Source organism: Lagenorhynchus albirostris, chromosome 6 (assembly GCF_949774975.1).
Source record: "Lagenorhynchus albirostris chromosome 6, mLagAlb1.1, whole genome shotgun sequence".
Classification (NCBI taxonomy): Eukaryota; Metazoa; Chordata; class Mammalia; order Artiodactyla; family Delphinidae; genus Lagenorhynchus; species Lagenorhynchus albirostris.
The window spans coordinates 709,239-735,409 of record NC_083100.1 but is presented as its reverse complement, the minus strand read 5'-3'; the positions used below and the strand labels follow the sequence as shown (position 1 = coordinate 735,409).

Genomic DNA, 26,171 nt, shown 5'->3' with positions numbered 1-26,171 from the left:
TGACCTAGCTATTGTAAATAGTGCTGCAATGAACATTGGGGTGCATGTGTCTTTTTGAATTATGGTTTCCTCTGGGTATATGCCCAGTAATGGGATTGCTGGGTCATATGGTAGTTCTATTTTTAGTTTTTTAAGGAACCTCCATACTGTTCTCCATAGTGGCTGTATCAATTTACATTCCCACCAACAGTGCAAGAGGGTTCCCTTTTCTCCATGCCCTCTCCAGCATTTGTTGTTTGTAGATTTTCTGATGATGCCCATTCTAACTGGCATGAGGTGATACCTCACTGTAGTTTTGATTTGCATTTCTCTAATGATTAGTGATGTTGAGCAGCTTTTCATGTGCCTCTTGGCCATCTGTATGTCTTCTTTGGAGAAATGTCTATTTAGGTCTTCTGCCCATTTTTGGATTGGGCTGTTTGGTTTTTTTGGGGTTTTTTTTGCGGTACGTGGGCCTCTCACTGTTGTGGCCTCTCCCGTTGCGGAGCACAGGCTCCGGATGCGCAGGCTCAGCGGCCATGGCTCATGGGCCTAGCTGCTCCGCGGCATGTGGGATCTTCCCGGACCGGGGCACGAACCCGCGTCCCCTGCATCGGCAGGCGGACTCTCAACCACTGCGCCACCAGGGAAGCCCTGGGCTGTTTGTTTTTTTAATATTGAGCTGTATGAGCTGTTTGTATATTTTGGAGATTAATCCTTTGTCCGTTGATTCGTTTGCAAATATTTTCTCCCATTCTGAGAGTTGTCTTTTCGTCTTGTTTATGGTTTCCTTTGCTCTGCAAAAGCTTTGAGGTTTCATTAGGTCCCATTTGTTTATTTTTGTTTTTATTTCCATTACTCTAGGAGGTGGATCAAAAAATATCTTGCTGTGATTTATGTCAAAGAGTGTTCTTCCTATGTTTTCCTCTAAGAGTTTTATAGTGCCTGGTCTTACATTTAGGTGTCTAATCCATTTTGAGTTTATTTTTGTGTATAGTGTTAGGGAGTGTTCTAATTTCATTCTTTTACATGTAGCTGTCCAGTTTTCCCAGCATCACTTATTGAAGAGACTGTCTTTTCTCCATTGTATATCCTTGCCTCCTTTGTCATAGATTAGTTGACCATAGGTGCGTGGGTTTATCTCTGGGCTTTCTATCCTGTCCCATTGATCTATATTTCTGTTTTTGTGCCAGTACCATACTGTCTTGATTACCGTAGCTTTGTAGTATAGTCTGAAGTCAGGGAGTCTGATTCCTCCAGGTCCGTTTTTTTCCCTCAAGACTGCTTTGGCTATTCAGGGTCTTTTGTGTCTCCATACAAATTTTAAGATGATTTGTTCTAGTTTCGTAAAAAATGCCATTGGTAATTTCATAGGGATTGCATTGAATCTGTAGATTGCTTTGGTCATTTTCACAATATTGATTCTTCCAATCCAAGAACATGGTATATCTCTCCATCTGTTGGTATCATCTTTAATTTCTTTCATCAGTGTCTTACAGTTTTCTGCATACAGGTCTTTTGTCTCCCTAGGTAGGTTTATTCCTAGGTATTTTATTATTTTTGTTGCAGTGGTAAATGAGAGTGTTTCCTTAATTTCTCTTTCAGATTTTTCATCATTAGTATATAGGAAAGCAAGAGATTTCTGTGCATTAATTTCATATCCTGCAACTTTACCAAATTCATTGATTAGCTCTAGTAGTTTTCTGGTAGCATCTTTAGGATTCTCTATGTATAGTATCATGTCATCTGCAAACAGTGACAGTTTTACTTCTTTTCTGATTTGTATTTCTTTTTCTTCTCTGATTGCCGTGGCTAGGACTTCCAAAACTATGTTGAATAATAGTGGTGAGAGTGGACATCCTTGTCTTGTTCCTGATCTTAGAGGAAATGCTTTCAGTTTTTCACCATTGAGAATGATGTTTGCTGTGGGTTTGTCGTATATGGCCTTTATTATGTTGAAGTAGGTTCCCTCTACGCCCACTTTCTGGAGAGTTTTTATCATAAATGGGTGTTGAATTTTGTCAAAAGCTTTTTATGCCTCTATTGAGATGATCATATTGTTTTTATCCTTCAATTTGTTAATATGGTGTTTCACATTGATTGATTTGCGTATATTGAAGAATCCTTGCATCTCTGGGATAAATCCCACTTGATCATGGTGTATGATCCTTTTAATGTATTGTTGGATTCTGTTTGCTAGTATTTTGTTGAGGATTTTTGCATCTATATTCATCAGTGATGTTAGTCTGTAATTTTCTTTTTATGTAGTACCTTTGTCTGGTTTTGGTATCAGGGTGATGGTGGCCTCATAACAACTTCTTTGTCCTTTTTTCCTTTTAGTGTGGGTCAGCTGTAAGACCACACCAGTCCCAGTCCCATTAGAATTTCTTTAATAGGGGTCTGCTATTTATTTAGTTAGTTAGTTAGTTAGTTATTATTTGTATGGATTTTCTCTGTTTGGCCTTCAGCAGTAATGGATATTCTATCTCAGTATAAAACTTTATGTTGGCAGTTTATGTATCTGTCAGCATATTGAATATACAATTCCACTGTTTTTCTGGCTCCCATTGTTGCTTATGAGAAGTCAGCAGTCCGTTTACCTGTAATGCCTTTAATGGTAATTTATCTGTTTTCTCCTTTTAAGATTGTCTCCTTGTCATTGACTTTCTGCATTTCCAGTGTTTATTTTCTATAGCTTTGTTTTTGTTTTTTCCAGGTAGGGAATCACTGGGATTATTGAATATACAATCTGATGTCTTTCATCAGTTCTGGAAATTTCCCAACTGTTGCATTTGTATCTCTTTGCCTTCTGTTGCTCCATGTCATACATTTGGCCGTCTTACTGCTTCCCATAGTCCTGATCTTTTCTTCATTTTCCACCTTTTTGTCTCTGTTCTAAATTGTAGATCTTTCCTTCTGAGCTGTCTTCTAGTTCCAGTTAACTCACTCTTTCTTTAGTTCCATCAGACCTGCTCTTAAATGTCTAATTTAAACAGAAATTCTCTTAATTTCTGTTATTTGGTTTTAGTGCTAGAATTTCTACTTAGTTCTTTTAAATGGGTTTTAAAAAATAATTTCCAATCCTGATGATTCTTTTTTTTTTTTTTGGTAGTACGCGGGCCTCTCACTGCTGTGGCCTCTCCCATTGCGGAGCACAGGCTCCAGACACGCAGGCCCAGCAGCCATGGCTCACGGGCCCAGCCGCTCTGCGGCATGTGGGATCCTCCCGGACCAGGGCACGAACCCATGTCCCCGGCATCGGCAGGCGGACTCTCAACCACTGCGCCACCAGGGAAGCCCCCCTGATGATTTTTTAATAAAATTTTGTATTGTGGAAAATATACATAATATAAAATTGACCATCTTAACCATGTTTACGTGTAAATTCAGTGTCATCAAGGACATTCATGTTGTGTAGCCATCACCACCATACATCTCCAGAACTCTTTTCATCTTGCAAAACTGAAAGTCTGTATCCATTAAACACTACTTTGCCCATTCCCCTTCCCCTTGGCAACCACCATTCTACTTTCTGTCTTTATGATTTTTGACTACTCCAGGTACCTCATATAAGTGAAATCACACAGCATGTGTCCCTTTGTGACTGGCTGTTTCACTTTGCATAACGTCTTCAAGGTTCGTCCATGTTGTAGCCTGTGTCAGAATTCCCTTCCTTTTTTAATAATATTCCATTACGTACATATATCCTATTTTGCTTATTCATTCCTGCCTTGGTGGAACTTTGGTTATTTCCGCCTTTCAGCTGTTATGAATAATGCTGCTATGAACATGGGTATACAAATATCTTTTCAAGACCCTGCATTTAATTCTTTTTGGTATTGTTGTGGATTAAATTGTGTCCCCTCAAAATTTATATGCTGAAGTCCTAACCCCAAATGTGATTGTATTTGGAGATAGGATCTTTAGGGAGGTAATTGAGGTTAAATGAGGTCACGGGGGTGGGACCCTAATCCAATAAGAAGATGAAGAGACACCAGAAAGCTCTCTCCTTCCTCGTGTGCACACAGAGGAAAGGCCCTGTGAGGGCAGAGCAAGAAGGCAGCCATCTGCACACCAGGAAGAGAGGCCTCACTAGAAAGCAGCCCTAGTGGCTCCTTGAGGACTTCTAGCCTCCAGGACTGTGGGTAAATACATTTCTGTTGTTTAAGCCACTCAGCCTGTGGCATTTTGTTATGGCAGCTCTATCAGACTAGTACAGATACATACCCAGCAGTAGAATTACTGGATCATGTGGTAATTCTATTTGTAGTTTTTTTGAGAAACTGCCTGCCTACTGTTTCCACGGTGGCTGCACCATTTTACATTCCCACCAACAGTGCACATGGGTTCCAGTTGTGCTACATCCTCACCAATGCTTGTAATTTTCTGGCTTTTTAAAAAAAATAGTAGCCATCCTGATGGGTGTAACATGGTGGCTCACTGTGGCTTTGATTTGCATTTCTAATGATCAGTGGCATTGAGTATATTTTCATTGGCTTGGTCATTTGTATGTCTTCTTTGGAAAAACGTTTATTCAAGCCCTTTTCCCATTTTTTTAATCAGGTTGTTTGGCTTTTTGTTACTGTTGAGTTGTAGGAGTTTACTATATATTCTGGCTATTAATCCCTTATTAAATATATGATTTGCAAATATTTTCTCCCATGTGTGGATGACCTTTTTACTCTGCTGAAGGTGTCTTTTGATGCACAAAAGGTTTTCATTTGGATGAACTCCAGTTTGTCTATATTTTCTTCCGTTGCCTGTGCCTTTGGTGTCATTGCCAAAGCCAGTGTTGTGAAGCTTTTGCCCTATGTTTTCCTATGAGTTTTATGTTTTTAGCTCTTATATTTAAGCCCTTGATCCATTTCAGTTAATTTTTGTAAATGGTGTTAGGTAAGGGTCTGACTTTATTCTTTCACATGTGGATATCCAGTTTTCCCAACACCATTTGTTGAAAAGACTGTCCTTTCTCCATTGAATGGTCTTAGCACCCTGGTTAAAAATCATCTGACCATACATGCAAGGGTTTCTTTCTGGGCTCTCTGTTCTATTCCATTGATCTATCTGTCTGTCTTTGTGCCAGTGCCACACTGTTTTGATTACTGTAGCTTTGGGATAAGATATGAAATCAGAAAGTATAAGTCCTCCAATGTTGTTGTTCTTCTTCAAGATTATTTTGGGTATTCTCTTGATGAAATTTTAAAGCTTGCATTTTATTTCTTTGAACATAGTAAACTTAGTTATTTTATAGTCTGTGTCTGATCATTCCAATATCTGATGTTTCTCTTATTTCTGCTTATTCCTGTCAGCAGTGTCTCACTTCCTTGTGTGCCTGGTCATCTTTGACTGTGTCCTGGAATTTGTATTTGAACAAATGTTTACAGGAATAACTTGAGGCCGAAGATGATACATCTTGCTCCAGGGAGGGTTTTTCTTTACTCCTGCCTGGAACCTAGGGGTTCCACCTTAATCTAAGTTCCAGGCTCAAAGTGCCTGGATGGCCCAGGTGAAGGGAAGGTGGAGTGTACATCTGCATAAGGACCACTTACTTTGGGTTCACCCTGATTATGAGGCAGGCCTTAGAGGTCCCAGCTTAATGTGGGGGTTATCAGGTTCCTCACCTTGAGCTAGCCCCGAGTTTTGGCATTTATCTCTTTCCCTCCATGAGGCTACAAAAATTATAGGTCTGTCGTACAGCTGTTGCTTTACATCTGCAGATGCACTCACTCAGGGGGAAAGGAGCTTTGAGTACTGGGCTCACCTCTAGTCTCTTCTTGTCCAAGATTTGGAATTGAAATATGCCCCCTTGTTCACTCTTTGGTGCCTTTGAGAGGCCTATTGGGCTTCCCTGGTAGCGCAGTGGTTAAGAATCCACCTGCCAATGTAGGGGGCACGGGTTTGAGCCCTGGTCCGGGAAGATCCCACATGCCGCGGAGCAACTAAGCCCTTGCGCCACAACTACTGAGCCTGCGCTCTAGAGCCCGTGAGCCACAACTACTGAAGCCCATGTGCCACAACTACTGAAGCCCGCATGCCTAGAGCTCGTGCTCCGCAACAAGAGAAGTAACTGCAATGAGAAGCCCGTGCACCGCAACAAAGAGTAGCCCCTGCTCTCAGCAACTAGAGAAAACCCGCACGCAGCAGCGAAGACCCAATGCAGCCAAAAATTAGATAAATAATCTTATAAAAAAAGAAGAAGAAAGGTGTATTTATCCGCCTTTTTGGTTGGTGTAGATTACAGAGCCTGCCCTCACCCGAAGGGTCATTTCTAAAAGCACGGGCTGACCACAGTCTTCCCAGGATAAATCGTGACGGTCTAGAGCCGACTCTGTGATCGTTAGTCCACTCAACCCTGCCCAGCACCCCGTGAGGCCAGAATGAGTGTTTGCTCCATCCTGCAGGTGGAAAGCCAGAGCACAGAGAGGCAAAGCCTGACGTGCCTGGTGGCTGCATAGCTGGAGAGTGGCAGGGTCAACGCTAGAACCAGTTGTGTCTGACCGCAAATTTGCCGCTCCACCTCCTGTGCTCAGGGGCCTTCTGGGGCTCCACTACCTGGAGTCCTGAGCACAGGTGCCCCACCTGGCCCTCGAGGCCCTCCCGGCCTCCCCTGTCCACAGTGGTCCCAGCCCATCCCCACCCCTGCTCGGCAAGCACGCCTCCTCCTCACCCTTCCAGACCTGGCTCAGAGGCTGGGACTGTCCTGCCCTCCTGCGGCCCCTGATGGGAGTCGGACCAAGGAGCTGGGGCCACTGGGCAGGTCTGAGCCCCCTACCGCCCAAAGCCAGGGCCCACACTGGGGGATCCCCACCCCACGGTGGCAGCCCTGGGCCAGGCACTGTGCAGGGCACCGTGTACAGCAAACAGGTCAGAGCCTGTGCCCTGAGCCACGGCCTGTCCAGGAGGGGTTGGAGCAGGCCCAGGGATCCCAAATCAGGGACAACTGTCAGGCCATCCTGAAAATACCCTGCCCAAGGCTGGCTCAGCCTCAGAGGGTGCCCAGGGGGTGAGGCTGGGGAGGCCCCCATCTGGCCCCTCTCTGGCTTTCTGCCCCGACAGGTGAACAACAACGGGATCGTCTCCTTCCTGAAGGAGGTTTCTCAGTTCACCCCAGTGGCCTTCCCCATCGCCAAGGACCGCTGCGTGGTGGCGGCCTTCTGGGCGGACGTGGACAACCGGCGTGCAGGCGACGTGTACTACCGGGAGGCCACCGACGCAGCCACGCTGCGCAGGGCCACAGATGATGTCAGGCGCTACTTCCCCGAGCTCCCAGGCTTCTCCGCCACCTGGGTGTTCATAGCCACCTGGTACCGCGTCACCTTCTTCGGAGGCAGCTCCTCTTCCCCCGTGAGTGTTCTGTCCTGGGGAAGGGAGGACATCCATCTGGGGCCCAGGGTCTCCCTCCAGGGCCCCCTGCTTGCTGAGTGGGCCAGACGCAATCCCTGGGCTTCGTGCCCAGAGGGGACAGCTGGGCTCAGGGGCGGAAGCCACTCGCCCAAGGTCACAGGGCCAGGCTGGAGGGGGGATGGAGCCTGGGCCTCCTGGAAACCACCCGCGTCCAGGGAAACGCCAGGTGCCCCAACACCGTCCTTCACTCCCTCGGGGGACGCAGATGGTCGGTGTTCGGTTTCCGTTTGGAACGGTTCAGTACTCAAAGGGTTAAATGGGAAGTTTATTGCGTTTAATACATTATTCCTTGATGACGCCAAACGGCCACAGCGCCCAGTCCAGAATAACTGACCACTGTAGCCAGCGTGGTCCGTGTGGCGGGCGGATCCCCGGTGAGGGCGGCATAGCGCTTCCGGCAGCAGATGCGTGAGCGGCACCTCCTGCGGCCAGGCCCGCGAGGGGTGCTGGGTCACAACCGCGTGGGACAGAGGGCGGCTCTCCAGAGAAAAGCACTGGGGAGCGGGCGGCCTTTCAGGACGGCGTGCCCACACATTCAATACACATTCCTTTAGGGGCACGTCTGGGGCAGGCAGTGTTCTGGGCTCTGGGGAGGCGGCCCCAGACAGAGAGCACAGGACGTGACTCTCCCGCGGGGCGCACTCTAACAGGGGGGACACCAGCGACCACGTAACAGGGACGCCACGCCGGCAGGACGTGGGCTCTCCCTGATGCTGTGCAAGCCTGGGGGCCTGGCTCGGCCACACGGGGGAGGTTTGGAGCTGAAGGGACTGGAGGGCTCAGCACAGCAGTTAGGGTGGGTGTGACCACACTGGGCTGAGGAGGACAGGGAAGCCCCGAGGGCGGTGCCCGGTCTCCCATCGCAGGCACAGGGTGGGAGGGGTGGGCACAGGTGGCAGACGGGCTCGGTCCTAGATGTGCTGAGCGGAGCCCGGAGTCCCCAGCCGCGGCGGCTCAGGTGGGGACGGGGCGGGGAGGGACGTGCAGGTGGTGATGAACCCTGCAGCCCCCAAGAGGCCAAAGAGAAGCCAGCTGGTTGGCAGGTACCCTGCGAGAGTAACCGTCACTGCTGGGGCTGTAGCAGGAGTATGAGAGCAAATCAGGAAAGATGGGCTTTTTCTGTAAACATTACTACAAAGAAATTTCACGCCTGAACTTTTGTTCACACATAGCCCACTAACATTTTGTATGTTTTGTTTGTTTTTTCTTATCGCCAATTTGTAAGAAAAATGTCTTTTTAACAAAAAGTAGAGAAAAAGAATCTCCAGCCCCACCAGCAGGAGGCAACTCCTGTTCAACGTGTCCTATTGTCAATCAACCCACACGTTAAAAAATAAATAGAACCACCTGGAACGTGCTGTTTTGTGAGCGTTTCTTTCACTCAACAGTATTGTGGGCACTTTCCTCATTCTTATATGTTCTTCTGCATCATTTTTTATGTTATAATTTCACCTCTGCAGAGTCATTTTACCTGTTACTTCTCCACCTGGGAGGAAGGAGGCGCCCAGGGCCCCTCCTGAGCAGACAGAGGAAACCTTAACGTTCTCCTCTTTTCAAACCCGGAGATGTCAGTTCCAAAGTGATTACCTCGTGAGACGGGGAACCGGGATTCTGAGTTTGGGGTGGAAACCAGGCTGGGAGCTGGGAGATGGGGAAGCCCTCCCCTGGGGGCACCTGCAGGGCAGGTCGATCAACAGAAAGTGATGGTTAAGCTTCGGGCATGTCCTCATCCTCCTCAAACGTCTGGGCCTCATAGCTCGCGAAGCCCGTCCGCTGGCCTTGCTGACCAACCGCGGTCCGGCCCTCCCCACACCTTCCCACTGCTCGGGCCTTCCAGCCCTCACGCCCTCCTCGTCCTGAGTCCCAGCTCCTGAGCTTGCCTTCCTGCAGGAGACTGCTCGGTTCCCCTGCTGTCGTCTTTCACCGTGGGCGCCCCCACGTGCGATGCCTGCGTGCCAGGCCGGCGTGGCGGCACCTGCGCTCTGGTGGGCCTGCTGCCTCCGTCACGGGGTGCCCCGAGGGGCGCTGCATCGCCCCCAGTGGTTTGTGAAATCATCCCGGCATGAGTTGCTAGAAGGGAGATTGCTGCCTGCGCAAGTCTGATTTCCCCTCAAAACTGCCCACTCGTAGTTGCATAAGCCACATTCAGAAGCGCCTGTAGCCCTGCACCCCGGCCGAACGCACCGCTCCACAGGCGCGAAAGGAATGGCCCTGGTTTTTTCAGCTTTACGCATCTCTGATTTCTAGTAACGGGGAATCTTGGCCAGTTGTATTCCATCGTGATGTTTCTGTTCACACCCTTTGCCAATTTGTCTGTAATCTTTCTGTCCTTTTTCTTATCGATCCGTGGAAGTTCTACTTGAATTAAAGACATCACCAGTTTCTCTGCCGTGTGTGTTATAAACACACTTTTCCCTTCACTCGTTGCCATTCAGCTTGATCTCGTGACACTTTTTTATATCCGGAAGTTCTTGTAGTCAAATGTATAAACCTCCTTTGTGTTTTCTGCAGTTTTAACAAATGTCAGGCTTAAAAGTCCTTCCCTAGACGTTCTACATATTCGCCTACGTTTTCCTCTAGGCCAACGACAGCCTCATTTACAACCTTACTCGGTTCGGGATTTATTTTCATAAGAGATATAAAGCTCCAATTTAATTGTTTTTCAGAGCTTCCTATTTGTCCCACGATCATTTCTTAAACAATCTCACCCTTTGCCCATTCTGAAATAGCACCTCTTATGTGTACACTGCCCACTAATATTTTCATGGAGGATTTTCCATGAAAACCAAAAAACTTAGCGATTGAAAACTGCCTTTCCTTCTTTCCCCTTTTTATCTTTCCCCTTTTTCTCCTTTTACTTTTCTGTTCATCTCACATGAGATGATTTTGTGGATTTGGCCAGGTAGTCATGAACCCTCTGTGCCCCCAGACCCACAGAGGAAACTGTCTGTTCCTGGCGTCCGTGGCCTCCACAGCCCCTCAGTGGGCTTCACTCGCTCACCAGGCGTCAGATAATACTGGGGAGGGCAGGCGTTGGGGACACAGCGGAGCATGGAGGCCGAGGTCATCGGGGCCTCCCTGTGGCTGACCATCTCGCTGGGGAAACAGAGGAGGGACCAGTGGGCGACAGCAATGTGGGCGGGGCGGGGTCTTTGGGTGGAGACGGGGACACAGGCCCCGCTCAGGCCCCTCCTTGGCAGGTCAACACGTTCCAGACCGTGCTCATCACCGACGGCAAGCTCTCCTTCACCATCTTCAACTACGAGTCCATCACGTGGACCACGGGCACGCACGCCAGCAGCGGGGGCAACGCCGCTGGTCTGGGGGGCATCGCGGCCCAGGTAGGGGCCCCTGCTCCCCACGGCTGGGACTGACACGAGCTGATGAGGCAGGTGGACGCCCCCCACGCCCCACTCCACCCAGTGCTGTGCAGAGGCCTCTCCCGGCCCAGAACCACAGAAACACTCTCCGGCCAAAGCACCTTTGTCCTGACCCACACGGCCGGCCCTACAGGGCCAGCTGCAGCTGGGACAGAGTTCTGTGTGCGCTGTGGCCTGGGGTGGCCTGGCCCGTGGCCTGAGGGACAGTGGCCAGCAGAAAATCCCAGGTGCGGAGGGTGGTCAAGTGCGAGCCCCCAGGGCCTGGGAGTGCCCCTCCCCCCGCTCCAGGCTCTCTGCTTTCTCCTGAGGTCACACTGGCCCTGGGTCCTAGGGGAGGCCCAGGAGCCCAGGAGTGGGCGGGAAGGGGTGGGGGGAGGGCTGCCAGGGCCCAACCAGGTCAGCAGCTGGAGGAGCTGCTGGTTAGGGTGGGGCGTGGCTGGGAGGCGGGGACCGCACGGGGTGGGGGGCGGGCCGGTGAGGATGCCCCTGAGTCCTCAGCACTCCGCAGCTCACGAGGCCGCCCCGCGGGAGGTGGGTCTCAGGAACGTTAGGGAGACCTGCGGACCCAGCCCGCACCTGCCCCCCTCTCTCCCACCCGCCCGCAGGCCGGCTTCAATGCGGGTGATGGGCGGCGCTATTTCAGCATCCCCGGCTCACGCACAGCGGACATGGCGGAGGTGGAGACCACCACCAACGTGGGCGTGCCCGGGCGCTGGGCGTTCAGAATCGATGATGCCCAGGTGCGCGTGGGGGGCTGCGGCCATACAAGTAAGAGGACAGAGAGAGTGGCTGGGGTGGCGGAGGGGCATGGACTAGGGAGGCGGGATGGCGGGGGGCGGGGAGGGGGAGCCCCGGGCCTCTTGGGGACGCACGGCCCCGCCCACCTCGGCTCCTCTCCCCCGGGCTCACCCCTGAGCCCCAGTCTCCCCCTGGGAGGCCTTCCTGCCTCTGCTGAGGGGAAGGGGTTTGCTGGAGACCACGGTTTGAAGTGTGAAGGGGTGTAAAGGGGGGGAGCTGGGGTCACATCCCCACCCAGGGAATCCTGGACATCCCTGCGTGGCCTCCCGCGTCCTCAGGACCACCTGGGAGGCAGGCCCTCTTCCCACCCACTTTGCTGCCTTGCTTCTTGGTGGACTTGGTGCTTGTGTGACAACCTGGACATCTGCCTGACAGGAGGGAGCTCTCTGATGCCCGGGGTCCTCCAGGCACAGAACACAGAGCAGACGGGAGCAGGGTCCACCCCGGGGGCGAGCGTGAGTCCTGTGGAAACAGCGGGACTGGCCACAGAAGGATGTGCTCCCGGCTCTCCTGCTGTGTGGCTCTGGGTCACAGCCCCTCCTGAAACCCCTGCTTATAAACGGAGGGGGGAGGGTGTCAAGTGACGGGTTCAGCCGTGCCACTCCCCCGGCCAAACCTGGAGCCAGTGAGGCCAGTGCTGGGACCTCCCCCGGAGATCGCCTCCCACCCCCATGGGGACCAAGGCCACCAAGAGGGGCTGCTTCTCCTGAACACCATCCCAGGGATGAACCCAGCGCAAGGAAGCCCACCCAGACCTGCCAGGGGAGCAGGCGCACACCCCGGGGGGGGGGGCGGGGGGGCGGGGAGGGCAGGTGTGTACCGCCGCGAGGACTGGATATGGGCCCTGGGGAGAGAGGCCTGGGGAGCCTGAGCCCACCCACTCACCAGTGTGAACGAGGGGGCGGCCCACAGGGCCAGGAGCCCAGGGGCCACTGATTGCATCCCCCTCCCCCAGAGTGGCAACACCCGCCCGGGCTCGGAGCCGCGGTGGTTCGGGGCACGTGGACGCTACTCCGTCACCACACCTTTGCGTGGGCAGCACAGAGGTCTGGCGCTTGCCAGCGGCCAGGGGCTTGGGCTGTGGTTGAGGGGTAGAGTATGGGTGCAGGTGTGCGTGCAGGTGTGCGTGCAGGTGTGGGTAGGTCCACGCTCCCCACAGAGGCTGCCGGCTGTGAGGCTGCAGACTGGGGTCCTCAGAGGAGGGTCCAGTCAGTCCCCCGGGGACGCCGTTCCCATGTGGCGGTGCTTCTCTCCCGCCCCAGGCCTCTGCGGGGAGCAGACGGAGGAGGCCCTGCTTGGCCCTCAAAGCTCTCGCGCATGGAGGCCCTGAGGGGCACAGTCCCGTGGGGTTGCAGGGAGACCGGCCCCCTCGTGTCCCCGCCCCACGCTGCAAGCCCAGGAGATGGAGCTCGTGCGCCTCAGTCTAGAGGCACCGGGGAGGGAGGGTGGGTTCACACCTGAGAGGCGGGGCGCCCACACCTGTCAGTCTACCTTATGAGAAGGGCTGGTCCTGACACGGGCTCAGGCAGTCAGCCGCCACCCGCTGCAGGGCAGCCGGACTACGCGGCCTGAGTGCTGGTGTGGCTCGGTGAGTGGACCGGTGGGGGCAGGGACGGTCCTCAAAGGCACCCACAGCCTTGGTGGTGCTCGGGGCCCGAGGGCCCTTCCGGGAGTGCCCCTCTCTCCCTCCCTCCTGGACACCAGCCAGCTCTTCCCGGGGCCCTCCTAGTAACAGGCGGTCTGAAGCCCTGGGATGCCCCCGCACCTGCCCAGGTGTGCTCATTCATGGCGGGTTTTGGTGGCCTTGTTTCTGCGGAGGGTGGGGCCCATGAGCTGAGCCCTGCGGGAGGCCTGTCCTCAGGATAACGGAGACCCAGCAGCAGCGGACCTCGCAGCGCCTCCCCCGAGAAGGGCCCCCGGGCCAGGCTGACGGCCCTGCCCTCCCTGTGTCCGCAGCCTCCGTGTGCCTGACCCTGCGCCCCTGCCTCAACGGCGGCAAGTGCATCGACGACTGCGTCACGGGCAATCCCTCCTACACCTGCTCCTGCCTCTCGGGCTTCACGGGGAGGAGGTGCCACCTGGGTGAGTTTCTGCTGGGACTCCGCCCACCTGGAGGAACCAGCAGCACAGCCAACGGCCCCAAGAGCCCGAGGCCGCGGACCTCTGACCCCGTGGTGTGGGTGGCGTCTGGGAGGCACCGCCGGCGGAGCCAGACACAGCGGCTCCGTGATGGCGAGCACGTGGGCGGCCTCTGCAGCCGCGCCGCCCCGGGCCACGGCAGGTCCTCCCCAGCGGCGCCTCCACTGAGTCCCCGGCTGCCCCGTTTTCCAGATGTGAACGAGTGTGCTTCCCACCCGTGTCAGAACGGCGGGACCTGCACGCACGGCGTCAACAGTTTCATCTGCCAGTGCCCGGCCGGCTTCGGGGGACCCACCTGTGAGACAGGTGAGAGGAACCAGGGGCTGCAGGGCCGCGGGGATGGTCCTGCCCGACCAGGGAGTGGTGGCTAGCCTGGTGGGGGCATCAGGTCAGCGTGCCGCAGGGGGCCCGGCCCCAGGGAGGCCCGGGGGCAGGGGGCGCAGGAGCCCAGACTCCAGAGGAGAGGCCCCGCCCCGTGGGCGTGACAGGAGCGCTGACCACAGCACACAGCCAAGGGTGAGGCCTTGGGACAGGGCAGGGCCTGGTTCCGGACGCGTCTCACTGTAGGCCTGCACCCCTGAACCCCTGAACCCCAGCTGCTCCTGGCAGGAGTGCAGGCTGTTTCTCTCCATCCCGGGGGTCGTACGGCCTAGATGTGGGTTGGGGTCTTTCTGAAGACCCCCTTGTTGCTTCCAAACTGCAGCCCACACGCCCGTCTGCCGCCCCACTTCTGAGCGCGCCTCTTCGGGGCAGTGCTTTCTGATCAGGCCTCCACTCTCTGCCCTTCATGCAGCACCTCTTTGGGGCCCCTCACCCTGGGCCCTTCACCCACCTGGTAAAGGAAGGTGGACGCCCCACTCCCACCCCCGTGCCACTGTGGGAAGCCACTAGGGGAGCCCAACAGACGGAGCCCCTTAAAATCAAAGCACGATGACCCTTGCTCCCCACCCGGCGCAGCCAGACACGCTGTCCCGTGCACACGCTTCCTGATGTGTAACTGTCGTTTAGAAAAACATGTAACACCTGGTTAACTCGAGTGTGTACGAGTAACCACCGCACCGATGTCTCAGTCTAGAAAAACTATTTCTAATGGAGACTTACGGCCACAGGGAGTGTTTTAAAGTCCTTAACTCTGGTGTGTATACACGTGTCCGGGCCGGGTGGGACCCTGGGAGGGCTTGGGGCCAGAGCCAGGAGCCCTGAGCCTTGGCCTCCTCATGGCCACCACGGCAACACCCATGGGTACCAGCCCCCAGTCCCCCATGAGGCTCTCTGGTCTCAGGACCCACCTCGGCCCCCAGAGCCCATGACAGCAGGGATGCTGGGCAGAGCCCAGCAGGGACATGGGTACCGCTCGGCCCGAGGCTCCCCTCCCCCACCCGTGCCCAGCCCTGCCCTCTGGTGGAGTCAGGGTCCCAGAGACGGGGGTCACCGTGTGCCGTCAGCCACCAAAGCACCGCCACACCTCCCAGGGTTCAGGCCTCCTTCCTCCCACTGCCCCCCACCCTGACTCCAGGGTGGGTCACCCGCTCTGGGGATCCCGTCTGGTTCCTGTATTGAGTCCTTTCTGGAATGAGCTGTCAGCAGGACAGGCGACATAGCTGGGGGAAGGCAGTGTCCCCCCACCTGCTGCCAGCAGCCACCAGGTGAGGCCAGCATCCTGGGTGAGGGGCAGGCCAGAGCGCCAACAAAGGCGGGTCCCGCCTGCTCACTTCCAGCTGACTGGGGGCCGAGGCCTTTGCAGGGCTGTCCTTGCAGCAAGAAGTGTCACCTCGCCCACCCTGGACCCTCAGCCCCGGACCACTCAGGCCCCTCCTGCGCCCCCTCAGGGCTCCGTCACAGGCCGTGCCCCCAGCCCAGCTGGGAGGAATCTCTCAGCCCCAGAGCCCTGTCCTGTGATGACAGCTCTGTCACAGTCATCTTAGCAGGGGCACTGCCCAGGAGGGTGGGAGCTGGGTCCCATTCACCCCCATGTCCCCCGCCAGGCACAGGCACACCCTCCCTCCTCGCCAGGTCTGCTGAAATAAACCCCATTCAGACAAGCCTTCAGTGCCGGTGGGTTGGGACTGCCCTGGTCCCCCAGGGCCCGATGCCCTCCAGAGACGGCCAGACCCACGCGTGCTGCAGCCCGAGATGTCAGCGGTGGGGCTCAGTGGGAGCCCCGGGGGCCACCACAGCTGGGGATCCCATGGCCTTCCACCCCTTTGTGCTTGTAGCACAGTCTCCATGCGACGCCAAAGAGTGCGAGAACGGCGGCTGGTGCCAGGCGGAGGGCGGCTCCGCGGTGTGCGTGTGCGCGGCCGGCTACACGGGCGCGGCCTGCGAGATGGGTGAGTGTGCCCTCGGGTGGGAGCAGGGGCACAGGGTGCCAGGTGCTCAAGGGCTGGCACAGAGCCGAGCACCCACCTCTGCCGCCCCCAGATGTGGACGAGTGCGGCTCTGACCCCTGCCTGAACGGAGGGTCGTGTGTTGACCTGGTGGGGAACTTCACCTGCCTTTGTTCAGAGCCCTTCGAGGGACCTCGCTGCGAGACAGGTAACGGCCACATGCCCGAAGCCCCCCACCGGTGACAGCAGTCAGCTGCCCCCTTTCCCTCTCGGGGGTGGGGGGGTCTGGTCTGAGCTCTGCTGTCCACGTGCTGGGTAAGGCTGAGCGAATGTCTTCCCCTCTCTGGGCCTGGGCTCCATCCGGAAAATGCAGGTGTGGAGGAGCGCCCTCCCGAGGCCCCTCTCCCGACTCAGGAGATAGATTCTTGGCTGTTTAACGTCCCTCCTTCCTACCCCAGACCCCTCGCCTTGCTAGGGAACAAGCCGTGGGCGTCGGAAAGAAAGCTGATCTCTCCTACAAGTGATGGAGGCTGCTAGCTCCTGTTCCATTGCATACTGTTCTAAGTGCCTGTTAGGACTCGGTAGGTCAGTTAAAAGACCCACACAGTAAGTTTGGGGCTTTAGCACCTGACATCGCCTTACCTCCCACAACAGCGGTGCTTGCATCTCCCCGGTGGGGGGGCGCTCGAGACACACTCAACTCGATTTGCTTCGAGTCTCAAAACCTAAGAAGGAAATTAGGTTCTACCCGTGAGTAAGACGCGGATGGACGCTGTGCCCTCCGTTGGTCTTTGGTCGGATGGCCACACGCAGGGCGGGCTGTGTCCTGAGGCGATGGCGAGGCTTCACGGTGCAGAGGGCGAGAGGGTGGCAGCCTTACCTGCTGCCTGAAATCATCGCGATGTGTCACACGATTGCCTAGATTGTGATTTAAGTATCAGCGTATTTAACTAAACTCACGTCAGAAAACAGAGACGTGCTTGCAAAAGACTTTGCAAAGAAACCATGTTTTGTACGAAGAATAATGCAAACGAAAGCAAACAATAGGAAACAACTGACTTGTCTACCCCAGTACAAGCTCATTAGCCACGTTGCACATACAGCGGGAAGCTGGCCAAACGTTGGAGATTATAAAAAGCAGTATCTAGCCTTCTGCTTGTGGCCAACAAGGATTAACTGCCCTGGGAACTTCCCTCTCGCTGTCAACAATGAGAAAACCAGACAAAATATATGAAACAACTGTTCTCAGCCATTGGACAGCAGAAAGTAGAGGGCTGTCATCCCTGAGAGAAGGGAATGAAATGGGGTGAGCCCTACAGTTGCCCCAAGGCTGCCTTGGCGCCGTTTCCAGGCTGCCATGGCGGGGTGGGGCCGGGGAGGAATCCAGACTCCAGCAGTTCCTCTGAGTCTCTGGGTCAAGGAGACAGAGATTCAAATTCAGTGGCTGGAATTTGGGGGAATAATACCAGCAAGGACAGAGCTACTGAGAGGGGAAGCGGGGAAGGGGAGAGAGCACGAGATTGGCTCTGGAGATCTGCAGGGGGACCCCTTGAGTGTGGGTCGGGTGAAATCTGTTGGGCTGGGGAAGAACCACTGGGAGTGGTGAGTCAGACTATTCCTGGAACTCAGACCCGCCTCCCCACCAGCTGGAGTGGAGTGAGCTCTTCGTAGCCAGGGCCAATGCTGAGTAGAGTCCCCAGTGGTATCACCTTAGTAGTGGGGATAAGTAAATGCTAAGCTAACGGCTAATCTGACCTGCCCCAAGAAATCTTAAAGGAAAGTTCGAAAGGATCAAACTGAGCCCAAGTAATTTCACTCTATGCCAGCATAAAATCCTCCACCCCTTAAAGGAATAATAACAGAGGCCAGAACCCCAAGATACCCAACCAGAAGTTACTATAGGCGCACAAAGGATTGAGAGTACATGACCACAGCCAGGAGTCAAATAGACCAGTAGAAACAGGGGCCAGAGATGACAGAACCAGCAAGTACAAATGTTCAGTTGTCCATCATGAACACGCACCATGTGTTCAAGACTGTTGAGGGAAAAAGACATAATGAGAAGTAGGAGATATAAAAAAAGAAGCTTCTAGAGATGAAAACTATAATATCTGAATTTTAAAAATACACTGGATGGTGTTAACAGCAGGTTAAGACATCACAGAAGGAAAGATCAATGACCTTGAAGAGAGAGAAGGAAGCAATTCAACATGCAGCCCAGAGACAATAAGATGAAAGGACAGCACCTCCTCAGGGGCCTGTGCACAGACACCATGCAGTCTGGCAGGTGTGTACTTGGAGTGCCGGAAATGAGGGAGGGGGCTGAAGGGGTGCAGAGAAAGTATGTGAAGAAACAACAGCCAAACACTTTCTAAGTCTGATGAAAATGAAAACATGAAAACCAAACCTCCAAGAAAAACACGAAGCCACATCATAGTCAAATTGCTGAAAACCAGTGACAGAGAAAACCTTAAAAGTAGCCAGAGAGAAAAGGCAGACTGCACAGAGAAACAAGAATGACAACAGCCTCATCAGAGACAACGCAGGTCGGAAGACACTGGGACGACACCCCTAAAGCATGGAAGAAATAAGCTGTCAACCTCGTGCTATACACCCAGCAAAACTCTTCCAGAAATTCAGGTGAAATAAAGATTTTTCAGACAGCAAAAACAGAGAATTCACCACCAGCATATATGCATTACAAGAAATGTCTTTTCGACAGAAGAAAAATGGTCCCTGATGAAAATCTGGATCTACACAAAGGAATGAGGAGTTCTAGAAATGGTAAATATATGGGTAAAAATAAAAGACTTTTCTTCTTACTTGTTAATCTTTTTAAAGATATTTTTAAAACAAAGAAATAGCAACATATTTGGGGTTTACAATATACACAGAAATAAAATGTATGACACCAATAGCTTAAAGCAGCCTGTGCAAGCGTTTAAAGGGCCAGATAGTAATATTTTTTTTGGCGTTATGAGCCATGTGGTCACAGCTATTCAGCTCTACCAACGTAAGGCAAAAGCAGTGAGCCACAGACTGTGCGTAAGTGAGTGGGCGTGGCCATGTTCCAGCGATACTTTATTGTTTTAAATGGGTGGCAGGCAAGATTTGGTCTTTGAGCCTTTGCTTATCAACTTCTGGCATAAGGGATGGAAAGGGAGAAATGGAAGTATAATATCGTAAGGTCCTGACATTATATACGAAGTGGTATAATACTGTTTGAAGGTCGACTGTGATAAGTTAAAGGTATACATTGTAAACCCTAGAGCAGCAAGTAAAAAAATAATAATAATGAGTTATAGCCAATAAACCGATCACGGAGATGAAATGGAATCCTAAAAATACTCAATACAGAAGGTATGAAAAGAAGAAAAATGAAGATAAAGGAACAGGAAAGAGGATCCAGAAACAGACCCACACAAACGTGGGTATTATTTTTTGAAAAGGTATAAGAGAGATTCAGCAGAAAAAGGATGCATAAAAGCATGGGGACCAGCAAGGACGCAGGGACTGGGCAGCGCTGCTTCAACCTAAACACCTCTTATACAAAGATTAACTCAAAATGAATCATAGACCTGAACAGAAAACAGAAAACTGTAACGTTTTTAGAAGAAAACTAAAGATTTTTAGATAGAAAAATCTTTGTGACTCACAGTTAAGCAAAGAGTGCTAAGACAAGACCGCAAAAGCATGCTCTATCAAAAAAAAAAATAGATAAATTGGACTTCATCAAAACTGAAAACTTTTCCTCTGTGAAAGACATGGTTAAGAGAATGAAAAGACAAGCTAAAGACTGGGAGAGGGACTTCCCAGGTGGTGCAGTGGTTAGGACTCAGCGCTCCCAATGCAGGGGGCCCGGGTTCGATCCCTGGCCAGGGAACTAGATCCCACATGCATGCCGCAGCTAAGAAGTCCACATGCCACAACTAAAGATCCTGCATGCCTCAACTAAGACCCGGGGCAGCCTAAATAAATAAATAAGTAAAAAAAAAAAAAGACTCGGACGCTTAACCAAAAAGGATACACAGAAGGCAAATAAACAGATGAACAAAACTGTTGTCATTAACTATTGGTGAAACGCAAATTAAAGCCACAATGAGATGCCACTGCAAGCCTATGATAATCGCTAAAATAAAAGACACTGACCTGGTGAGGGTACAGGACAACGGGAACTCTCACCTATTTTTGGTGGGAATGCCGAACAGTTTGGCCACTCTGAAATAGTTTGATAGTTTTTTTTATAAAGTTAAACATACACTTACAATATGACCCAGCAATCGCACTCCTAGGTATTAACCCTAAACAAATGAAAACTTATGTCACACAGAACTCTGTACAGGAATGTCTGTAGCATGTCTATAGCCACCAGAAACCGGGAACCCAAACGTCCTTCCCAGGGTGAACGGACACATGAACTGCGGTACCTGTCGACGTGGGACACAACTCGGTCATAAAAAGGACTAATTACTGATGCTTATAACACCTGAGACAGTCCTGGAGGCATGACGCTGAGTGAAAGAAGCCAGTCTCAGAAGAGTACAGGTTGTTTGCTTCCACTTCTCTGGCAAAACTGCAGTGATGAACAGATCAGTAGCTCTAGGGGTTCAGGACGGAGGGGGTCTGTGACCCTGCAGAGAGAAAACAAAGAGGTCTTTGGGATGACGGAACGTCCCGTATCCTGTCCTGTATCCATATACACACAGCTATACATGTGATAAAATTCTTAGGCGTGTCCCTCAAACACAAGTCATTTTACTGTATATTAATTTCAAAGATAAATTCTGAAAAAACATGAGGAAATTGAACATTTAGAAACAAAAAGACTAAAAAGGCAAACACTTATCAGGAGAAGCTGGAGTGGCTGTATTCATATCATTCAGATTAAACTTTCGAGTAGGAGAGCAGCCAGAAATGGGGACCTTTTATAATGACCACGGGCCAGTTCATCAGGAAGACACAATAAATATGCAACACCTAGTAACGCAAATCGAAATACCCAAAGCAACAGCTGGCAGAGCTACAAGGGAGACAGATCCCCCGTCATAGGCGGGGCTTTCGGCGGAACTCCTATCTCGGTGGCCCAGAGCATACAAGCATGGGGACCAGCGAGGACGCGGGGACTGGGCAGCGCTGCCAGCCGACCTGGCCCGACTGACAGTCACGGACACCCACGTTCCTTCCAGGACTCACGGAGCCTTCACTCTGACAGACCATCCTGTCGGCCATAAAATAAGGCTCAATAAATTGAAAAGGACTGTGTTCTCTGACCACAGCAAAATTAAACTAGAAATCGGCAGCAGAAAGATAACTTAAAGGTAAAAATCCCAAATCTTTAACTAACAGAGATGCTGGATGGGAAATGTCTGGAGGCTCTGGCCTCAGCTGGGCCCTTTGGTGCACACCGTGGGGCTCCCTCCTCACTCTGGCTTCTCATTCTGCTCCAGAGAAGGGGCTCGGGGACTGAGGGGCCGCTAGAGGTCAGTTTCTGGGCGCTCGGCACTAAGGACAGAGGTTAAGACACCTCCTCTCCGGCCCGAGGCCCCATCCTCGCCGTGCTCTCTGCGCGGCCTCGGGTGACCTCCGTCTTTCTTGCAGGAAGCCACCCGGTGCCCGACGCCTGCCTCTCGGCCCCCTGCCAGAACGGGGGCACCTGTGTGGATGCGGACCAGGGCTACGTGTGCGAATGCCCCGAAGGCTTCATGGGCCTTGACTGCAGGGAGAGTGCGTGTGGGCCGGGCTGCCGGGGCCCCGTGGGGTGTGCACGCAAACCCCCATGAGAGAGGCTGTGGGGAGCGGGGAGAGGGGCTACACGGCGGGGTTTACGGGACGGTGGTCAGGAGAGGGCCCCCGACATTGGAGGCTCCTCCCTCCCTCCCTCCGTGGCAGGAACCCCCAACAACTGTGAGTGCCGCAATGGTGGCAGGTGCCTGGGGGCTAACACCACCCTCTGCCAGTGCCCTCCGGGCTTCTTTGGGCTCCTCTGCGAATTTGGTAGGTGCCCAGGGCTGGGATGGGGGCGCCCTTCCTGCCTGGACCCTGAGAATCCCCACAACCACCGTGTAAGTGGTGGCTTGGGCCTGGGCCCAGACCCGCATGGCGGGCCCCGGGGGGTGGGGTGGGGAGGCCACAAGGGTGCCCGAACCTGGTCACCCGGGCAGCTCGGTCCTTCTCAAGGACACACGGTCTCCAGGGAGACACGCGGGGACGTGAGACGGGCTCACCCCTTCCCTGCAGAGGTCACGGCCATGCCCTGCAACGTGAACACGCAGTGCCCCGACGGCGGCCACTGCATGGAGTACGGCGGGAGCTACCTGTGCGTCTGCCACACCGACCACAACGTCAGCCACTGTGAGTGGGGGGGGGTGCGGGCACCAGCCTGCGAGGCCGGGGTCCGGCCCAGAAGCCGGGGTGGGGGGTGGGGGAGAAGGCAGTGGGCGCAGCAGGAGGGGGCCCTCGAGGGGACCTGGGGGTGGATGGCCTGGCCGTGCGCACGTGCCACGCCGCACCTGCCTGAGCCCCGGGCTTAGGTGCTAGAACGTTAACGTGCACCTGACGAGCACCTGCAGAGAAACAGGTTCACCCCGCGTATCTGTTAGTGCGCGGATGACCAGTGACTTAGGTAGTGAGTGACTACACGTGATGGTGGTGCTGGTGGTGACGATACCAAGACCCTCGTGGACCACAGCTCAGTCCCAGCTCACGTAAGAGTGAGGATGAACTCTGGAAGAATCAGAAATACAAGAAATTCCAGGGCGGACCTTAGAGCCCAGCGTGAAGAATCAAGACCTTGGCCTTGGTTCCAGCCAGGACCTCAGGGTGATTGCCCTCTGTCCCCGCAGCGCTGCCGTCCCCCTGCGACTCGGACCCCTGCTTCAACGGAGGCTCCTGTGATGCCCACGATGACTCCTACACGTGCGAGTGCCCGCGGGGCTTCCACGGCCGGCACTGCGAGAAAGGTGGGGCGCGGCGGCACTCGAGGGGGCGGGGGGCTGGCGGGGCCGCCACTCCGGCTGCCCCTGCGCCTCTCGCTCATCACAGCGCTTTCCTCACGACGGGCTTCCTTTCCTGCTCAGTGTTCTTCCAAGTGCATTTTAGAATCACTGATTTTTTTAAAATTCATTAGGACTTTGTTAGATTGAGTGCAGTTGGAGAATGTCAACGTTTTACAACATTTAGCCAGTTAAGAACGTGAGCACTCTTCTGTAAACACACAGCAGGCGTCACTGTGCTCGACAGCACCCACCCAGGGCCGTCTCTTCCATGCAGTTTGAAGCAACGCTCAGAACTCTTTTCAGTGACCCAGGCGCCCCTTGGTCAGAGCCCAGGGTGCCGGCCCCCCTGACCCCGTGTTGCCCGGCCCATTCTCCTGGGCTCGGCACCCGGCCCACATCCAGCCCTGCAGCCTTCCCACTGCCCTCACTCGTCCCGAGAGCTGAAGCCTGGACCTTTACCTGCACGCCTCTGCCGCTCCCACGGTGGCCCTGAGGGCAGCTCCCCGGCACTCTGACCACGGAGCCCCTGCGGCCACCCCACCCCTGTAGCCGGAGGAGGGCTTTCCGGAGAGTAGGCCTCGTCCTCTGCAAGGACCACTGAGGTCCGTCACCCTCGGCAAAGGCATCCCGGAGAGCGGACACGGAGGGACACGGGGTGGGGTGGCCGGAACTTGGGCTGGCAGCCTGGGAGGCCCCACAGGATGCGGGGGGAGAAGCGGCCCCCTGAGCCTGGGGGCAGGCCCCCTCCTGCCTCACGCCCCCCCTGAGCGTCGAGGAGGCCAAGCGCCTAAACTCCTGGCTGGGCTGTGAAGGTGCAGCTCCTCCAGCCCGGGCGGGCGGCCGGGGCCCCGCAAGTCCAAGGAGGTGCCCACAGGAAAGGTACAGAAAACAGGAAAATCAGAGCCACAGCAGGGCTCCCAGCCCGGTCCTGGATGCCAGCTCCCCACCGGGCAGGAAGGCGGGGCCAGCTCTCCTGGCCCTCCAGCGGAGCCTGAGGCAGGGAAGAGAGGGCAGGCGGGAGGGCAGAGGGCCCCGAGGCTGAGGGGCTGCACGTGGCTGGCTCGGCCCCCCTGCAGCTGGGCCTCGGGCTCCGCCGAGAGGCAGGCCTGGGCGCATGGGACCCAGCGGTGCCTGAGGACGGAGAAGGCTCGCGCGGGGCGTCGTGGGCACTGCGGGGCCGGGAAGCTGGCCCTGCTTCACCCGCCTCTCTGTCTCTGTCTGTCCCTCCTCCAGCCCGGCCGCGCCTGTGCAGCTCGGGGCCCTGCAGGAACGGCGGCACGTGCAAGGAAGCGGGCGGCGAGTACCGCTGCGACTGCCCCTACCGCTTCACCGGAAGGCACTGCGAGATCGGTGCGGCCCCAGCCAGTGGGGATCAGCCTGTAGAGAGTGGGGAGGAGCCAGGCCCCGACCCAGGACCCCCGACCCTGCCACCGTGCGTCTGCTTGTCAGGAGCGTCCCCGCCAAGGCCCCAGCTCTGGGATGTCGAGGGATCAGGGAAGGGGCAGGGGTGGTGGACGCATGACCCCCGACCCCGCCCGATGGGTGCCTCCTGCTTCCAGGGAAGCCAGACTCATGCGCCTCTGGCCCCTGTCACAACGGCGGCACCTGCTTCCACTACATCGGCAAATACAAGTGTGACTGTCCCCCAGGCTTCTCGGGACGGCACTGCGAGATCGGTAAGGGGGGCGGAGGCCAGCGGGCCAGGGCGCAGACAAGAAGACGGGCCCGGTGGGCAGGGATGGCCCGACCACGGAGGCGTGGGAGGCGGAGCTGGGGCGAGAGACGGGACGCTCTCCTGCAGCCCCGAGGCCTTTGGGGAGGACTCGGTGGTGGGCGACAGGGACTCCCTGCACCCTTGCAGCCCCCTCTCCCTGCTTCCGGAGCCCGTGCATGAACGGGGGCACCTGCGAGGCCCTGGGGACAGACTTCTCCTGCCACTGTCAAGCAGGGTACACCGGACGCCGGTGCCAGGCAGGTGAGAGGGCTGGGGGTCCTCCGCTCCCTGAAGGGCAGAGCAGGGCCCAGCAGGGGGCCGAGGGGAGGGATGGGAAAGAAGGAAAGGAGACCTCTGAGAAGCCCATTCTGGAAGGCACGGCACCTTCACCCCGGGATGGGCTGTGTGGGGAGCAAGGGCCCCAGGCCGTGCAGCCCAGCGGAGCCAAGGGCAGAGCAGCAGGGGGGGCCGGCAGGCACCCCACGGGGCAGGACAGGGCTGCTGTGTCCTTGCAGAGGTGGACTGCGGCCCGCCCGAGGAGGTGACACACGCCACCCTGCGCTTCAGTGGCACCCGGCTGGGCTCGGTGGCCCTCTACTCGTGTGACCGAGGCTACAGCCCGAGCACCTCCAACCACATCCGCGTCTGCCAGCCGCAGGGTGTCTGGAGCGAGCCTCCCCAGTGCCACGGTGACCTGGGGGCCCTCTGGGGTGGGTGGGTGGGTGCACAGGGCCAAGCCCTCCCCCCCCCGGGCCGAGTGGAAGAGCACAGGGGCTGCAGTTCTGACCCTGGCCTGCGCCTCCTCCCTTTGGTCTCCTCTGTGCAAAGTGAGGCCAAAACCGTGTGGTGATGGTGGTGATGACCAGTGCCAGCTCCACTCTGTACCCTAAGGGCTTCCCTGTCCTCAGAGCATCCCAGAGCATGGGGTCCAGCACCCACACGCCCACTCTGCAGAGGAAGCCGCCAAGGCCAAGAGGTAGCCCAAAGGCAGAGCCCCGAAGAAGCAGATCAGGGTTCAGGCCTCACCTCCCGCTCCCAGCCCCACCCAGACCTGTGGAATCAGACCCTGCGTTTGAACAAGGTCCCCACGAGCCCCCATAGCGCTTTGAGGGCTGTTGCTCTAGACAGTGTTGCCTCCAGGGCCCTACGGTGCGCCAGGGTGCACGGCCTGCAGGCGAGGCCCCCCGACCCACGCCCCTGGAGACAGGGGCGCCGCGGACACCACCACAGGCATGTGGCATTAATTCAAAGCATCCCAGACTCTGTTCATCAGAAAATCTGTGTGATGGTAACAGATTTTTCATGAAAGAAAGGTTTTTAAACAAAGTAGCTTAGGGACAGTGACAGCACCCAGAGATGGGAGGGGCACATAACACATTTCTATCTCCCAAATGCCCTGCAAGGCCCAGTCGGACCTGGGCGGCCCTGTCAGGCG

General features: G+C 55.1%; 2 protein-coding genes across 19 annotated transcripts in view; one reads left to right on the top strand and one right to left on the bottom strand.

Moving 5' to 3' along the window:
* Positions 1-26,171, top strand: part of SNED1 (sushi, nidogen and EGF like domains 1) — a 97,746-nt gene that overhangs the window by 26,338 nt on the left and 45,237 nt on the right. For 13 of the 18 annotated variants that reach the window (XR_009540990.1, XM_060151637.1, XM_060151631.1 and 10 more), the window contains exons 2-16: positions 7,036-7,323; positions 10,584-10,724; positions 11,369-11,531; positions 13,518-13,643; positions 13,893-14,006; positions 15,917-16,030; positions 16,122-16,235; positions 21,626-21,751; positions 21,917-22,021; positions 22,265-22,378; positions 22,870-22,986; positions 24,256-24,372; positions 24,582-24,698; positions 24,884-24,997; positions 25,252-25,425. Coding sequence is in view for 17 of the 18 variants with exons in the window: in XM_060151637.1 (XP_060007620.1) it covers positions 7,036-7,323; positions 10,584-10,724; positions 11,369-11,531; positions 13,518-13,643; positions 13,893-14,006; positions 15,917-16,030; positions 16,122-16,235; positions 21,626-21,751; positions 21,917-22,021; positions 22,265-22,378; positions 22,870-22,986; positions 24,256-24,372; positions 24,582-24,698; positions 24,884-24,997; positions 25,252-25,425 (2,044 nt within the window). In the remaining variant the exon portion in view is untranslated. The remainder of the gene's footprint in view (positions 1-7,035; positions 7,324-10,583; positions 10,725-11,368; positions 11,532-13,517; positions 13,644-13,892; positions 14,007-15,916; positions 16,031-16,121; positions 16,236-21,625; positions 21,752-21,916; positions 22,022-22,264; positions 22,379-22,869; positions 22,987-24,255; positions 24,373-24,581; positions 24,699-24,883; positions 24,998-25,251; positions 25,426-26,171) is intronic. The other 5 variants (XM_060151641.1, XM_060151639.1, XM_060151633.1 and 2 more) reach the window with 4 other exon arrangements.
* The window catches only part of MTERF4 (mitochondrial transcription termination factor 4), a 49,514-nt gene continuing 43,471 nt past the window's right edge, over positions 20,129-26,171 (bottom strand). The window contains exon 7 of the transcript XR_009540991.1: positions 20,129-20,658. The gene's annotated coding sequence lies outside the window, so the exon portion shown is untranslated. The remainder of the gene's footprint in view (positions 20,659-26,171) is intronic.